At 30.0% G+C, this 17,684-nt stretch overlaps 2 protein-coding genes across 2 annotated transcripts; both read left to right on the top strand.

Annotated features, from left to right (window-relative positions):
• LOC104758164 (peroxisome biogenesis protein 3-2) lies at positions 342-2,971 on the top strand. Its single transcript, XM_010480987.2, has 7 exons — positions 342-747; positions 921-1,082; positions 1,186-1,376; positions 1,468-1,598; positions 2,056-2,183; positions 2,285-2,482; positions 2,572-2,971. Exons 1-7 carry the CDS (start codon positions 734-736, stop codon positions 2,822-2,824), a joined length of 1,077 nt encoding a protein of 358 aa, XP_010479289.1. The 5' UTR covers positions 342-733; the 3' UTR covers positions 2,825-2,971.
• On the top strand, positions 3,158-16,942 carry LOC104758165 (lysine histidine transporter-like 1). Its single transcript, XM_010480988.2, has 9 exons — positions 3,158-3,282; positions 3,387-3,541; positions 3,804-3,987; positions 4,100-4,299; positions 4,527-4,920; positions 5,041-5,146; positions 5,258-5,349; positions 5,469-5,537; positions 16,844-16,942. The coding sequence occupies exons 1-9, from the start codon at positions 3,220-3,222 to the stop codon at positions 16,940-16,942; spliced, it is 1,362 nt and encodes a 453-aa protein (XP_010479290.1). The 5' UTR covers positions 3,158-3,219.

Here is a 17,684-nt window from a genome sequence, read left to right on the forward strand (position 1 = left end):
TCATACATATATTGTTTAGGTGCTGGTAAAATATATATATATATATGTAACATACAATATATTTTGATGTAAAAAATATACTTTTAATGGTAACATACAAAAAAGATTTGTAAATAGATATAAATCAATATATTATAGCAAAAATAATTTTTTGAAAGAACGTACAACAACTTTTCAAATATTTTTGTTAAATTTAATTTTATATACAAAATTTTAAACCCGCACATCGGACAAGTCCTTATCTAGTATAGTATAATTCTACGGTAATTGGCTAATGGCTAGAGCCTAAAACAAAACTTGTTACAAGTCGTTTTGATAAACCCCACATGAGAACTCGACCGACAAGCTTCTGATGAAATAGAATCAAAGTCGGTCGGTACAATTAAAGTAAACAAACCGAGTTTGGGCTATTTCAAGCTTGTTGTAGTAAAAGAACACAATCTTCGACTGTCCTGTCCCGTGGGGGATACAAACTTTTTTTACATGTTCGAGTTTCGAAGAAGAAGAAGAATCTCGTTTGGGGGAATAAGACGAAGTGATTGATTAGACTGAAACCCTCTTTATGTTTTATCTATTGAACCATCTCTGACTCAAAATCATCTCTCTCGCCTGCAAAGTTTTCTCCTTTTCAAGCCGAGTGGGCGACCCAATTCGTGAATCTTCATCATTCTGCGAGTTTTGTGAGCTATGTATCTCTCTGTTTGACTTCAGTAAGTAAGCTTCACCAGCAGCCATGGATTTCGTCAGGTTCTTGTTCTCATCTTTCTTTAAATTTACTGTTTTCGTGAAAATTCGAAATTTAGTTTCTTGCGTTCACTCTCTCTAGCCCACTAATTCCAAATCCTCAGGAAAGGGTTTTTGGTGAATAAAGTTAGGGTTTTTGTAATTGATTCGATACCTTGTGATAAAAAAAAAATTAGGGGTTTTTGGAGGAAGCATAGAAGGAAGGTTTTGGTGACGGCTGGTTGTTTAGGAAGTGGTTATTTGCTCTACAAACTATACAATTCCCATACTCGTAAGCTTGCTGATTTGGAACGAGAACTCGCTCACCAGCGTGAAAATGACGAATTCATCAAAAACCAGTTAAGTCTTGTCTTTTGAGCTGATATATAAAAACCTCAGGTCTTTCGAATTCTGTTCTTATGGATTCTCTTACTGATCTTTCTATGCTTTTTTTTTATTTAGAATGAAGGCACATTTCGAGAATATTCAGTTGATTGTGGATTCGACCACACTGCCTCACGCAATGCAGTATTTGAGTATTCGTATAAGCGAGGATATCGATGTCTCTGATGTTATGGAGAGACTGGACAAAGGCAAAGGAATGTTGAGTTCTTCCGAGAAGCTTCAGCTCTGGGACGAGCTCAAGATTTTGAGTATGCACTGCACTCACCTACTACTTACTCTTTTCAAATTTTTCTGTTTCTTACCTGTATTATTCATGTTATGTGTTTGTTTTTTTGCCAGGTTTCACGAGGATGGTTTTGTCTCTGTGGTCTGTGACATTGCTTAGCTTATACATTAGGGTTCAAGTCAACATTTTAGGCAGACATTTGTATGTTGACACCGCACGAGCTCTTGGCAGCTCTCATTTACTTGTAAGATAATCTCCTTCCCTCTTCTATAGACTGAGGAAATTACTGTTCATAAATCGATACTGCACATGTTCTTTCCTGCTCCCATGAGTCAGTGTGCTTGGCTCTCAGAGCCTCTTTATGTGATCATGGTGTTGAGGCCCTTACCTTAGAGTTCCTTTGGGAGAACAAGTATTTTTTCATCTTTTATGTGATTTTAGTATGACATGTTACTTATCTCATCACCAAGAAACTATTTCTAGGGAAAACACATTGGTCCATTTTTTGACAACTTGTATAATCACGTCTCTACTAGTAGCTCTGTCTATCTTTGTTTCCCTTCTAAAAATTGAAGTGTTATACTCTGTTTAGTCTTTGACGTAGTTCTGGTTACCTTATAAAGCAGCTTCCGCTTGTCCTGTGATTTGTTTGCCGTGTGAGCTTTTAAACGTTTTTTCATCTTCCTCTTTGTTTTGTGCAGGAAGAGTTAGATCTCATTGATAGAAACGATGAACAGAAGTATTTGTCAAGTGCTGATTTTCTTGTCACCAATGCAATGCCAGGTTTGATTTCAGATATGCAGGATGCAGTCAGGGAAGTTCTTAAAGGGTACGTTCCGAAATGCGTTTGTAGATCCTTCATAAGTTAACTATAATTGAGAGAACTTAATATATATGTTTGTGTGTGTGTGTGTGTGTTTTTAATTACAGAAAGCAGTTAAAAGATGTAATTACCACAGCAGTTCTTCAAGAAACTGTGATGCGGGTTATGGATGTGTTTATGAGCACGGGAAGTCCACATCACTGGGTTGATTATTTAATGATGCCTCAAGACATAAGTGGCTCTTCGGATGAAGCTATGTCCAAGTTTCAACAACTCATGGTTGAGACCCGAGAAGTACTCATTAGGTAAGATAAACACACAATATTTCCTCTTTATTACATTTGTGGATGGTTGCAGAATAACCTTATCTCTTGATGTCTTTCTTGTGTTGCAGCACTGAATTCACAGATATAGTGGAAATTTCGCTCAAGTGTTTCACGGACGCGTTGGTAGAGGAAATGGAAACGCAGACTGTAGCAGGCGGTTTGGTTACAGGGAAACCATTAGCAAAGGTCTTACCACAGATTGAGAAGACGATGCATGTGATTACAGCTGAACCAAGCAAGAACCGGTTCTTACAACTCATCAAAGATCTGCCTGAAGTTAAACTTTTTTTTACTCTTTTATACGCTAATATGCCGCAATAGCAACTTTTGTTTCTTCTCTTTAGCATTCCTCAAAGGGTCTTATTAGCTTGAAAAGAAATGCAGGAATTTTTGTGTTTTGTTGAGGCTTGTAGAATCAAAGTTGACTTCGTTGCTTTGTTTTTGATTAGAAAGAAAACATTTTTTTAACTGGACACTTGGAAACTTTGATTATAAAATAAGTAAAGGAAGTTGCATTTTTCAGTTTTAATATATGTAACATTTAAAGTGTCCACGATCCCTCCATTGCGGCCGGGACTTGCACACAAGTCAACGGAACTAAGGTTGATTTTTCTAATCTACATCTACATGTACAAAGGTTTATACATAAATATATCCGTCATTTATGAGATTACTAGAGAACCAAAGTGGTAGAGTTATTACAATTGTCTGGAAAAATGTATATTCAGATGACTGACGGAGTTCCTCCTCCACCGGAGCAAAGTTCGTTAGACCACCGGGTCGGTCAGATCACCCTTTCATTCTCAATCCTTTTTTTTTTGTTTATATATCTAATTTGCTTTAGTTATGAAGGGTTAATCTTGATCTTCTTGATTATAACTAGATTGACGACCTTGATAGACAGAAAGAGATTGATGATTGGCTTCCGATAACTTCATCGAGAAACGCGAAATGGTGGTACTCCACGTTTCACAATGTGACTGCCATGGTTGGAGCCGGCGTCCTTGGTCTCCCTTACTCCATGGCCCAGCTCGGATGGTACGCAACGTCGCATTTGCATTTGAATCTCTTGTTATCCACATTTTTAGAAGCAATTAAATATTTTAATGTTTCATCAAACCTTTGCAAATTTTTATACTATAACAAAATATGTATTTTTGAATATATGTATCTATTTTTCCTTACAAGTTACAACAATCAGTTTACCTATTTTTCCCATTGAACGTATATGTATTTCATGATATATATATAATCAAATCATATATTCAAAGATTTTACATGATCTTGTTGTATATGTTAGGGGACCAGGCATAACAGTGTTGATACTATCATGGGTAATAACACTCTACACATTATGGCAAATGGTGGAGATGCACGAGATGGTTCCTGGAAAGCGCTTTGACCGCTACCACGAACTTGGCCAGTTTGCGTTCGGCGAACGTCTTGGCCTTTATATCATTGTTCCTCAGCAAATCGTTGTCGAAGTAAGCATTAATTCCCAATTCGATTGTATGCAAAAGTATTGATTTTAAATACTTATCATTTAATGTTTTAAACGATGTAAATCTTGATTTTGGTTACTTGAACAAATTTAAGGTTGGAGTGTGCATAGTTTATATGGTGACCGGAGGACAATCATTGAAGAAGTTTCATGAACTCGTCTGTCAAGATTGCTCACCAATCAGACTTTCTTTCTTCGTGATGATATTTGCTTCTTCTCATTTCGTTTTATCTCATCTTCCAAACTTCAATTCCATCTCGGGTGTCTCTCTTGTCGCCGCTGTCATGTCTCTTAGGTATACTTACTCATCTTGTATAGGCATTATATACTAGAAAAACGTTACAATAGATAAATAGTATTTTATATGTATAAGCTATATTTGAACATGTGCATAGTATATAATAACATGACGTTTTTGTTCAAAAATGTGGAAACATGATAAATTGTAAATAAAAATGGTAGAATCATGTTTCTGAAAAAGTGGTATATTAATCGATAATCATCATTTACGTCTTTTTTTAGTTATTCGACAATTGCTTGGACAACAACAGCCGCCAAGGGCGTTCAAGAAGACGTTCAATATGGTTACAAATCAGGCACGCCCTCATCAACAGTCTTAAGTTTCTTTACGGGGCTTGGGGGCATTGCGTTTGCTTATGCAGGTCACAATGTGGTCCTTGAGATCCAAGCAACGATACCTTCTACTCCAAATAAACCTTCGAAAGGTCCTATGTGGAGAGGGGTCGTGGTGGCTTACGTGGTCGTGGCCTTGTGTTATTTCCCGGTTGCTTTGGTTGGATACGGCGTTTTTGGAAACGCTGTTTTGGATAACGTTTTGATGTCGCTTGAAACGCCCGTTTGGACCATCGCAGCCGCTAACTTGTTCGTCGTCATGCATGTCATTGGTAGTTACCAGGTCAGTCCAATAACTTTAAATGTTAGTCTAGTCTCTAGCCTCTGTCTAGGTCTTGGTGAAAATGTTACATGAGACACATTGCGAAAATTTGAAATTCTAAATAGAAAATTTGACTTGCAGATATTCGCAATGCCGGTTTTCGACATGGTGGAGACATTTCTGGTTAAGAAACTGAATTTCAAACCATCTACAATTCTTCGTTTTATTGTACGAAATGTTTATGTTGGTAAGTACTTTGGTGTAATATACTCTATACGCATCTCTTAATATTTTCCTAATAGATGATAAGATACAACTTATATGAATCTAAACAACATTCTCTACTATGTGAGGACAGCTTTAACGATGTTCATTGCGATAATGATACCGTTCTTTGGTGGCCTTCTCGCTTTCTTTGGAGGATTCGCGTTTGCTCCGACAACGTATTTTGTAAGTGTGTATATATGTATTACTTATGAAATTTTGAACTTTATGCAGATTAATTTCTTATCTGTAAAAGCAAATTAATATGTAATCAATATTGTACGCTTTACAATTTTGTTTTGCAGCTTCCTTGCATAATGTGGCTGATAATCTATAAACCAAAGAGGTTTAGCCTGTCTTGGTGGACAAATTGGGTAATGTGTCTCTTTTGTTTATTTGTTTTTTTTTTTTAAATAGAAGATATCCCGTGCTATAAAGCACGGATCAACATTTTATTTAAAAAATATAATACAATATAATAATAAAGCATGAATTGGGTAATGTGTCTTTATTATAAAAATATAACCTTGCATCCAATTTCCCACATTTTACTTCTTTGGGGAGATAACATTGTGTCCAACCTCCTCCACTATAAAGAAAACCTCGGCTCCATCCTCTTCATGTGTGGAGAGAACATGTTTACATCTTTTAGCTATCTAAAATTGGCTTGCTTCAGCAACCAATGAAATTAAAGACCATTTTCTAACGTCACAAAATCTTTTGGTAGTAACGAATGTTAAATTTCCCAATGTATTTATGAAAGCTTCTTTGACACACCATGATGTAGCCTCTGTTCCAAACTCCTATGGATCTATCAACAATGATTTATGTTTTTCCAATCTATTATGTTTGTTGTAGGCTTGCGTTTGATTAGCTTATTTTATCCAACCATTAGGTTGATAACCTTCTTCTCTTTATCTTCTTTTGAGATTGAAGGTAATAATTATGTTTGCACAAAAAGAAAATGTCTATGACCAACCAAACAAGATTGAGAAATTAGAAGAAAATTAATTTGACATAATTAATGAAAGAATTGAAAATTACAAGCACGGTAATATATGAATCTCAAATAATTCAAAGATGAAAATATAAATTAAATAAAACAATCTACAACTACTACAATAAATTTTAAAATGCAGTATTAGAGAAAGAAGATGCATATATTAATCTTCCATTTCTTTTTGGTCAACATAATAATCTTACCTATTCCAAACTGAGAAAGTAGAAAGTAGGAGTATATTTTGGTTTTAAAAAATAAGAAAATTTTTTTTTCCTATTAAAAAAGTTTGACCAATAGAACAAAGTTGAAATCAATATTTTTAGATAAATTATATTGTTAGGTGAATAATATGAGACAGTCTATATTTATATAGAAGTGAGTATTTACATTTTTAGAATTAATTATGTTCTGTATATTTTCCTTATTCCCTTTTATATTTTATGAGAAAATTTATTCCAATGAGCTCATTATTTTTTTAAATATTTTTTGCTTCCCACTTTCTTGTAAGACATACTATCGTTCGACGTTAAGAACGCTTTCTGTTTAGTTAATCTAGTGTTAATATAATCTCTGTTGTTATCTTGCATTTGTGTATTCATCTTTTTTTATGCTACCTATCCTACAAATTAATATAAATAATAATAACATAGTGAGAAATTTGTTAATCCCAAAAACCTTAGTTATTATGCATAATAAACTTTGTTAACACTTCAAAGTCAAATATTGCGTAGTATGCATTATGAAACTGTGAAACAATACAAAATTCAAAAAAACGACGATGAAAACACGTGGTAATTTATATGAATATTTTTATATATTTGCTTCGATTAGACAACAAATTGCCTTTAAGAAAAATGATGTGTCAAACAAAAAGTTAATAAAAACAAAGAATAAAATTTTACCAAGAAAAACAAAGGTAGTCGAAATTATTTTGTTTGGTGAAAAATATTTCATCATCTCTTTGCTTATAGAGAAGTGTATTTAGAATCATTTTCCTTTTATGATTAACAATTTTTTTAAAAATATAAGAAGATTACAATTCTTATACATCGTTTTACCAAGCTTGAAAACCATGATTTCTGATAGTTAAAATTGATGTGTGTCACGAGCTGATGAGTTACCAACTTTGATATGTGATTTCTGATCGTTAAAATTGACATGTATCACGACTTGATGAGTTATTAATTTGGATAATTAATCGTAAAACTGACATATGTCAAGATATGGTGAATTTTTAATTTTGATATCTGATCATTAAAACTAACACGTGTCACGATCTAGTGAGTTACTAACTTTGAAAACCAACCTTTATATAATAAGATAATATTCGTTTAAAAGAAGGTTATTTTGTTTGAGACAGTATTTACTTTTAATATTGCAATTGTTTGATAAATCTAGATATTTTTTTAATATTAATTATTTTAGAGTATTATAATATTTTAATTTTTTTAATATATATTACTATTTTATTTTATGTGTTATATTTGCATCATTATTTTTTGAAATATTGAAGTATTAATTATTATATTTTAATTGTGAGCAAATAAAATTTATTAATTTATCAACCACGTAAATTTAGTTTTACCAACCTGCCGATGTGGAACATTAAAACAAACATTTTTTTCTTCATAGATTGAGTAATATATCTTCGGTTTTTTAAATTCAAATCACAACTTATGCCGAAACATTCTGTATATATATTTATCATATGTATTATATAATAATTCAAAACAATTTGTAAATGAAATAAAAGAAAATAATAGTAGAATCATAATTTAAAATCTTAACAAAAGTTTTCAAATATAGTTATTAAAATAATATTTTGGATACTTAGATACAAAATCTTACTTTTTAAAATTTTGATTGGTTTACGATTTTTTAAAAACTAATTAGTAATTTTTGTCCATAACTAATTAGAAAAAAAATATTTTATTAGTCAAAAAGTAAAATTATATTTTTACCATTATTTAAAAATTAAACATTTACCTTGATACCAATGACATAAAAATGTAATGTTTTACACTTTATAAGTTTAGTTTTATATTTGTATTCTCAATTAATATAGTAGGATAAAATTTATATAACATTAATCGGATACTTTTTCATCCTTCAAAACTAAAGATACTTTTGGTCAAATCACTAAAATAAAATATCATGATAATACCTAGCCTGGGAATATTGTTCCTCAAAATCTCAACTAGACATCACTTCGTTCTCCAATATTCCAATTAAGCTAACACCATTCTTTTTCTTGCCAAATTATAATTAGTCACAACACGTGTTCATATATGTACGTTATAAACCGGTTTGTGACTTGTTCCTACTTTGGTCATAACTCATAAATAAAAAAATTAGCAAATATTTATTTTAAAAATAACCAATTTAATATTTTACATAAAATTACTGAAACAAACACAAATTTATTATGTGTATAATGTTATAACTCAGCTAGTTGCTTTCTTTTTTTGTTGAGTGAGAATTTCGAGAAAATTCATACTTGTCTGAATTCTGATGTTTGAATAACTAAAGGAATTATATATAACCTTAAATAACTTAAGAAATTATATGGTGTATAGGAAAAGAATAATTTTTTTATGTTGCTATCAGTTGTATGATTCAATGTAGATTGCATACCAAGAACCATACTTAAAATATAATTGAGACTGTCAGTACATATATAGATAATGCATTAAGAATGAATTAGTAAGGAGGTTTAGCACTGAGTTCACAACAACAAATACGGCCAAAACTATATACTCGACACCCCCCTCCTCTTGGGTATCCCATAGACATGCATCTTCTATAGCATTCCGGTGTGAGTGTACATACGCCAATGCATTGGTAATATTGCCCTATGTGGTTCATCTTAAACACATTAATAATAGTTTGATTACAAAATAATCAATTTAATATTTTAACAAGTTTTTAAAGCCTCTTGGACGTAACAAACCGGCCGTCGGATATGGATGGTGGGCCCATTAAAAAAGGTGGGCCCATGGACTGGGATTGGACATGGAGCCACTAAGAGGTGGCGGTCGGGGCATTACAAGTGGTATTAGAGTTGAACGCAGACGAGTGTGGAGTCTAGTGGGCTCACACCATCGGGGGTGATGGTCTCGGTGCGCAATGAGGACATTGCTATCTGTTAGTGGGAGTGAATTGTGCCACCTTGGCTTCAGAGACTTGCGGTGAGGTTTAAAAGAATTGATTTCGCCACCTATGTTACCAAAGTACTTATCTTTTCGGTCAAGGGTTCTGAGAGAACTCCAGAGTTAAGCGTGCTTGAGCTGGAGTAGTCTCAGGATGAGTGACCTCCGGGAAGAGACTATCGGAACTGTGCGAGTGAGGATAAAACACAGGAAAAGATCATATGCTGATTTGTAGGGACGGTAACAAGTCTTTAAAGCTTCCCGGACGTAGCAAACCGACCGCTGGATATGGATGGGCTCACGAGCCTAATAAAAGAACGTGAGGCCTATTAAAGAAGATGGACCCATGAACTGAAAGTGGACATGAAACCCACTAAAAGGTGGCAGTCGGAATGTTACACCATTAGTCTAATACTAAAATTATATTTTTACTCTATTTAAAAAATTAAACATTTGGCATAATACCAAAACATAAAAATATAATATTTTACATTTTATAAAGTTAGTTTCATATTTGTAATTTTCAATTAATATAGGAGGATTAAATTTTAATAATGTTAATTAGATACTTTTTCATCTTTCAAAACTACAAATACTTTTGATCAAATCACTAAAATATAATATTATGATAATACCTAACCTGGGAATATTATTCCTCAAAATCTCAATTAGACATCTCTTCTATCTCCAATCTTCCAATTAAGCTAACACCATTCTTTTTCATGCCAAATTAGTCACTACACGTGTTCATATCTTTACGTTATAAACCGGTTTGTGACTTATTCCTACTTTGGTCATAAATAAAGTAAAAAATAACCAATTTAATCTTTTAACATAAAATTACTGAAACAAACATAAATATATTATGTGTATTATGTATATAACTCAGCTAGTTGCTTTCTTTTTTTTGTTGAGTGAGAATTTCGAGAAAATTTTGATGTTTGAATAACTAAAGGAATTATAATCTTGGATAACTAAAGAAATTATATGATGTATAGGAAAAGAGGAAATTTTAACCACTCATAGGTGGGCCAATGATAGGATGGATTTTGGGTTGAGGGTGAGATTCTCAATACTCACGGCTGCAAACACCTTAAGTGGCCACCACAGAAAAATTTAATATTGGGCTATGCGGCCTCCAGGAACCACTCTTGCCGCCTTCGGGACGCACGCCAAGCCTTCGGGGTAGTGGGCTAGTCAGGGCCCATTGGGCTTTGGATACCTGGATTATCAAAAAAAAAAAAAAAGAGGAAATTTTTTTATGTTACTATCAGTGTCTGTATGATTCAATGTAGACTGTTGTAGAAACTGAGTTTCACACAATGAATTTGTTTGAAAGGAGAAACAAATTCAATAAAGCTATATCTCTAAGAAATCGGATCAAAGCTAACAAGCAAAAGGGAATTGAAATCTCTTGGAAAACAAGTTAGAGTTTTGCTCAAGAACTTATGAACAATTAGGGTTTTTGTATTAATTGTTGGATGATCTTACAAGATGGGAGACATCTCCTATTTATAGGGTTCCCTAGATTACAGAATATAACTACTTTCCTAAGGAATTAGATCAAGATTAGGGAAGTAACTTGTTTCTTGTGAGGTCGGCTGACGGGCGATCTGAATAGTCGATTCCTTGCTCCCAAGTTGGGCTTCTTGATATTCTTGGGCCTTCGTTCGAAGGCTGGATCCAACTCTGAGCTGAATCTCCGGTTCCGATAACCGGTTTACTTATTGGTTTAGATCGGTATGTTGAGGGTGTCAATTTCCGCACCAACAATTGCATACCAAGAACCATACTTAAAAAATATTTTTATTCATATATAGTTGAGACTGTAAGTACATATATAGATAATGCATTAATAATGAATTAGTAAGGAGGTTTAGCACTGAGTTCACAACAACAAATACTGCCAAAACTATATATTCGACACTCCCCTCCTCTTGGGTATCCCATAGACATGCATCTCCTATCGCATTCCGGTGTGAGTTTACATACGCCAATGCATTGGTAATATTGCCCTATGTGGTTCATCTTAAACACATTAATAACAGTCTGATTACAAAATAATCAATTTAATATTTTAACATGTCTACAAATGAGTTTTTTTTTATGTATGTTTAGTATTTATGATTCAAACCATTGTTTCAAATGAAAAGTCAAATCATATTTCATAAAATTTCAGGTAATTAAAAAAAAAATTATATCCTTTGTCAAATAAATGTGTTACCTAAAATCATAGGCAAAAGGATGAGAGCAAACATTAACAACGAAAGTAATAAACCAGATGAAAACTTATTTGTTGCCATTAGTTATTTTTCTCGAGGATGAAACAACTCTGTGTATATATCCTGCAAAGCAAATAGAACCTATAGAAAATAAGGTTAATTTTGTTACTTTGAGTAAAACAAGTTCTTCCATTTTATACGAACCTACACTTATATATGTATAACTCATTTACCTCTTTTTTTGTTGATATTTGAGTAAAACAAGTTATTTACTGAGAACTGATTGTGTTGGTTTTGTGTGTGTTGTTTATATATATATATATATATATATATATATAAACACACATATAATAAACCTTCCATATTATATTAATTAACATGTAATTCTGGTCGACAATTTTTGGTCAATGAGGCTCATTATTTATTATGTTTCACTTTTATATTGCATTTACATGTTAAGTAATATATTTCTACTTTGTGGTCAAAGTAATATATTTCTATTTAAAGTAAACAATTTAATCCAACATTTATGTGTACATTAGATTATAACCCGCGTGTTGCGCGAGACTATAATTTTTTATTATTAATATGAATAGTTGAATATAAATACATGATTCAATATTAAAAAGACAAATCTATATAGATTTCAATTTTCTTTTATTAAGCCATACATAACTTATCTATTTATTTTAATATTTTTTACAACTAATACTTTTTTTTACTTTTTGGTATACACTCGTCATCTCTTGTATCTACTCTCTTTTCACATTTTCTTATCTCTATTAAAATATATTGATTATAAAAACATATCATAAGTATTTTTCATCTTTTATCATCTTCCAATACTCTTTTGTACTATTGTTTGAGTGATCAATACTTACTAATGTAGACGTAAAAAAATTTACAGAATATACCCACCTTTTATAGCGAAGTTTCATTGAAGTGTTATACTACACGTAAATTTTGCTTCTAGTAATGAATCTCATAATTGGACTTTATTCTATCCATAAACATCATAGTATCAAATATTACATTTTATCTTAACTGTTTGACAAAATAAAATTATGTTCACATATATAACTTTTTTTACTTTTAAATATGTACAGTCTACTATGTTTCTATATAATTTTCTTTTATTTCAATTCTCCTAAATCCAAAAACTCATAAGATTACTCTAATTTTTAAATATGTATATTTATCCAAAAATAGAATTCTTTTTCAATTTTAATTAAAATTCTACAATCTACCACTACTATTATAATTGTTTTATTACATATATATATATATATATATTATTAATTGTATTAAATTAAAATTGAAATAATAATGGAGGATTTTTTAAAATAATACACACCAACTTTTAATCGATACCATGATAGAAATATTTAACTTTTTATTTATGTAACCTCTATTTATATTTTAATTTGATACATTTTTTTGGTTGTATATTGTTTTTCATTTTTTTTTGGTTTATAATTTAGTTTAAATTATTATAAATTATTGTTTCTAATAATAATAAAAATATTACCCAAATGAGTGAATTAATTGATGTATTAACTTTAGATATGTTCCTTTGATGATGTGGATTAATTTGTTAAAACTGAAAATAAAAAGTGATGAGGTAGAGGAAAGAGAAAGAGAAAACCCAACTTTATATAATAAAATATCCATGTGCATATTATCCGGACCCGAATCCCAAAACCGAAGTAGATGGTTCGGTTCGGGTATTATATAAAACCTGATCGAGTTCAGTATTTTTAAAGTTTGGATACCCGATCAGGTTCGGGTAATATCCGAATCCGAATGCTCACCCGAACCACCCCGAATTAAATGTAAAATATGCATCTTAGGGTATTTGAAGTCAAAACCTTAAGCATTTAAGGGTGCATCTTTAACCATTTTGCCATCTTCGTTTCTCTATCATAATGTGAAACGTTAAATATTTATATATACTAGATTATGACCCGCGGTACACCACGGGATAAGTTTTTGTAATTTTTTTTTGTTAATGTACTATTTTAATACTATTTTGCTAATTTTAGTGATTTAATATATAAATCGTGATATACCGCACAATAATTTTTGTTTACTATAATCTTAATTAAATCAGTTTGATTCAACATATTTATATTGGTGTTGTTAAAACATTAAAATAAGAATTTAACCCGTATTAAAATATTATATTACTGATAGTTTATTTTTAGTATTATTAATTTGATCATGTAATGTCATATAACCCATCATGTAATATAACTCGTTATATCAGTTATAAATTGTAAACTTCTTAAAATTGTATAATTTACTATATATTTATGTTGAACACACATCTATATACTTATTTAAGCAACCCTTTAAACAAATAACCCTACTCCATGTAAAATATTACACAAAATGCCACTGTATTTTAATACAAAATATAATAACAGAATCTTAATATTAATTTGTTGTAACCTGAAAATGATTATCCAAAAAAATAGTAATTATTAATTTATTAGATTACAAGAAATTATTAATAAAATAATTTCGAAATTATTTAATAAAATAATAATAAAATTATTTCGAAATTATGTAATAAAATAATTAAATAGATTCTATTTATTGTTTCAGAAATCTTAGGAAACAATAACAAACTATTTAGAAAATTATAAAACTTAAATTTATTTATAAAACTAAGATTAAATATTTACATATCTAAATCATTTAATAATAACAAATATATATTAAAATTAGGATACAACATTGTTTATATTTTTAAAATATATCTATATACTTATTTAAGCTATGTTGTTAAAAATTTAACCAGTTCTGATGTGACATATTACGAAAATGCTATTATATTTTAATTATTCTAATAACTAACAAAAGAAAAGTTTAGATTTGTTTACAAAATAATAAAACTCTATTTATTGTTTCATAAATCTTAGGAAATAATAACAAACTATTTAATTGGCTAAAACTTAATTGTTTATACACAATATTCACTATATAAACAATACTAAGTGTATAATATTGATAATATACATAACCTAATTGTAATTTTCACCTATAAAATTAATATACAACATGTTATACCAATAACTTCAATTTGTAAATTTGGTATATTAAGATCTCTAAACACGATCACATCAATTTGTAATACCAAATCACGGGTCAATACATGTTTTGTTTGATTTTTTTAGCTTTACCAAATGTATAATTAACGAATTTGATATTGCACCAAACCAAAATAGTAGTACCAACTACGGGTCGAAATCAGAGTATGACCTTAAGTAAATTAAATATATGATTTTATAAAATGTATAGAATTAATAAATTTTTCTACTATTATTTTGTAACAAACAAATCCAAATTTACATAAATATTTCCTCACGCTGGTAACATTATTCTACAAAATATTAACGTGTATTTATGAGTCGAGTAATAAAACGGGTAATGAGACGGGTAACGAGACGCTCAAAAATTAAATTAATTTCCGATACTCGATCATTATTCATGGATAATATAATTATTATACCCTTCACTTGACCCTAAAGCTACGGGTACCTTTTTTCGGGACGGATACAAACCGAAAAACAGGTCCAATATGGGTATCAGTAGTAGTTTACAGGCCTACCTATTAGTTGTTTAATATGAATCAAAATTCACCATATAGTACAATATTATATAACATGTAAATGAATGATACAACATAAACATAATATTAACAAATAACAAAATAAAAAAAAAATTCCCACGCTACCAGCGCGGGTTATTATCTAGTTTTTTATATTAATTGAGTAATATATGACTGTTTAAGAAATTCATCAGGAAAAATACACCTTTTTAATTAACTTTATGTATTATATGATGATCACTACATTTAAATTTTAAAATCAAAAAGAGATGATAGGAGAATATTTTTTTTAATATGGAATAAATCTTCTAAATATGTATATTAATTATAAAACATTATATATATGGATACTTAAAATATTTTTATTGTGTTTGGTTATAAGGATAGTAGAGAAAGTTAACTAAACTTGTTTAGATATGAATATAAGCATTAAATAGCATTCAATGTAAAAACTTTCCAAAAAATATTTTTGAGGAAAAACTGCTGCAAAAATACTAGTATAGATACCAGTGTTATAAAATTTATAAAATATAAAAATTAGTTTTTTTTTCATAGTTTGTTTGAGTTTGGATATACCCGAATTACCTGAACCCGAGCCGATAGTTTAAAAAAGCCGGACGGATTCTAAATGTCTAAATCCAAAAACCCGAAAATCCGAATGCCCAGGACTATATATAGATTCGTTATTATTTTAGAAACAAATTACTTCAAATTAGTGCTTAACTTTCAAAACTGACCTTATACTTTTAACTAGGTACTGACCCACGGTAGAGACCGTGGGTTGAATTTTTTATTTAATGTAAATTTGTAATATATTTTGTTATTATGTTATTTTTAATAGTTTGAGATTATAAATTATGTTTGCTTATATAATAACTTTTCTATTTTTAAAAAAAATTTCTACAGAATTTAAATAATGTTGTTTTAAATTAAAAATTTGTTGTTGTGTTTGGGTAGCTTTAAAATTACCATTATATTAATGATATTATTTGTATATAGTTGATAATTGTGATTGTCAAGAGAGATATTTTAATGAAAAACCTTTGTCAATAAAACATTAGCATGTGCTGAAAAAAAAAACCATTAGCATGTAATGATGAATATAAAATTGTTTAAATATTTGTTAATATCACTTAATCCTTGTTATGGTTCTGAAATACGTAAAAGATGTAACATGTAAAAAGAGATTATTAGTATAATCTTACTTTTGGTGAAAGAATTATTCAAAAAATATAGAAGATATTCTTTTCTGTTTATGGGATAAACATTCTGTAAATATGTATGATACGATAAGGGGATCAATGTGATATTTTTTTACTTTCTTTAGCTGAACTGATATTATAATTTGTTTTCTTTTCTGTTAAAGGGATATATATTCCGTACATATAGGATATCGTTACAAAATCTAACTTGTTTAATGGAAGTGATTTTTTTTTCATCGTTTTTTTATTACCCATGTAACATTAATTTGTTTAGTTAGGTGACTAATTATTTTTTTTACTCTTAATGATTCTATCTTTTTATTAACTATTTCTAATGGCACTTTAATGTAATTTTTTACATTTTAAAGGTTATATTTATTTTTGTACTTCTCAATTAATATAGTAGGATTAGCGTAAACAAGATAAATAAATTCTTAAAGATGCATTAAATTAACAAAAACTCTAACAATGAGATTTGGTTATGTATGTAACAGGTATGTATAGTGCTTGGAGTTATTCTGATGATCTTATCATCGATAGGGGGATTAAGGCAAATCATTATTCAATCCAAAGATTACACTTTCTTCTCTTGATTAAATTTCCCATAATAACACAATCTACAATAGAAAAAATGATTTTTCTTTAGCAAATACATAGATTTATCAAATTTTCCATTCATGTTTCGTATGTCGATTGAAAGATACTTTTCCTTGATCAAATACATAAATTTCTCATTTTTTCTTATCATAAAGATAATGAGTAAAAATGTTATTGAGGTATTTATGCCGGGAAAAATATCAGATCACTAGACCTTTTTTTTCTTCTTCTTCTTCTTCTAAACTATATAGTTTCTCTTTATGCATAAGAAAACAAGACTCAGTACAAGAAAATACAACTAATATAACCATTTTACGTTTTATCACTTTATGGAGAGTTGATGACAATATTATCTTACAAGAATAAAGGTGTGTATGCATATCTGATTTCAAAACTAAGAACCTCATCAATAAGAGTTTACCATTGGAGGAGTACAATTTTAATTAACAAACAAAAGGTTTTTATTTTATAAAAATACACTTTGTAATACTAAAAAATTTAAGAGCCCCAAAATCACAAACCTACCAATAATGATGCTCTGCGGTTTCGTTTTACACATTAAAATACAAGAAGATGCGTAATAGATATCAACAACGAGCACTGATTTATCTTGTTGCTAAAACCTCAATCATTTTAAACTAGAAAGCTTTGCAAAGAAATGCTTTGTTGGTTATGACTTGGAATCATACTGAAAGTGAAGAAAACCAAGTCTTGTTTGTGTCTTATGACTCCAATGTT

The sequence above is a fragment of the Camelina sativa genome, chromosome 17, assembly GCF_000633955.1.
Source record: "Camelina sativa cultivar DH55 chromosome 17, Cs, whole genome shotgun sequence".
In the NCBI taxonomy this organism is placed as follows: Eukaryota; Viridiplantae; Streptophyta; class Magnoliopsida; order Brassicales; family Brassicaceae; genus Camelina; species Camelina sativa.

Bases quoted from the DNA above. Each gene is read 5' to 3' on its own strand.
- LOC104758164 (XM_010480987.2), top strand. The intron at 1,083-1,185 runs GTTAAGTCTTGT...TTTTTTATTTAG, and splicing joins GACGAATTCATCAAAAACCA to AATGAAGGCACATTTCGAGA. The intron at 1,377-1,467 runs GTATGCACTGCA...TTTTTTTGCCAG, and splicing joins GGACGAGCTCAAGATTTTGA to GTTTCACGAGGATGGTTTTG.
- LOC104758165 (XM_010480988.2), top strand. From the start codon at position 3,220: ATGTATATTCAGATGACTGACGGAGTTCCTCCTCCACCGGAGCAAAGT. The intron at 4,921-5,040 runs GTCAGTCCAATA...TTTGACTTGCAG, and splicing joins ATGTCATTGGTAGTTACCAG to ATATTCGCAATGCCGGTTTT. The intron at 5,538-16,843 runs GTAATGTGTCTC...TGTATGTAACAG, and splicing joins TGTCTTGGTGGACAAATTGG to GTATGTATAGTGCTTGGAGT.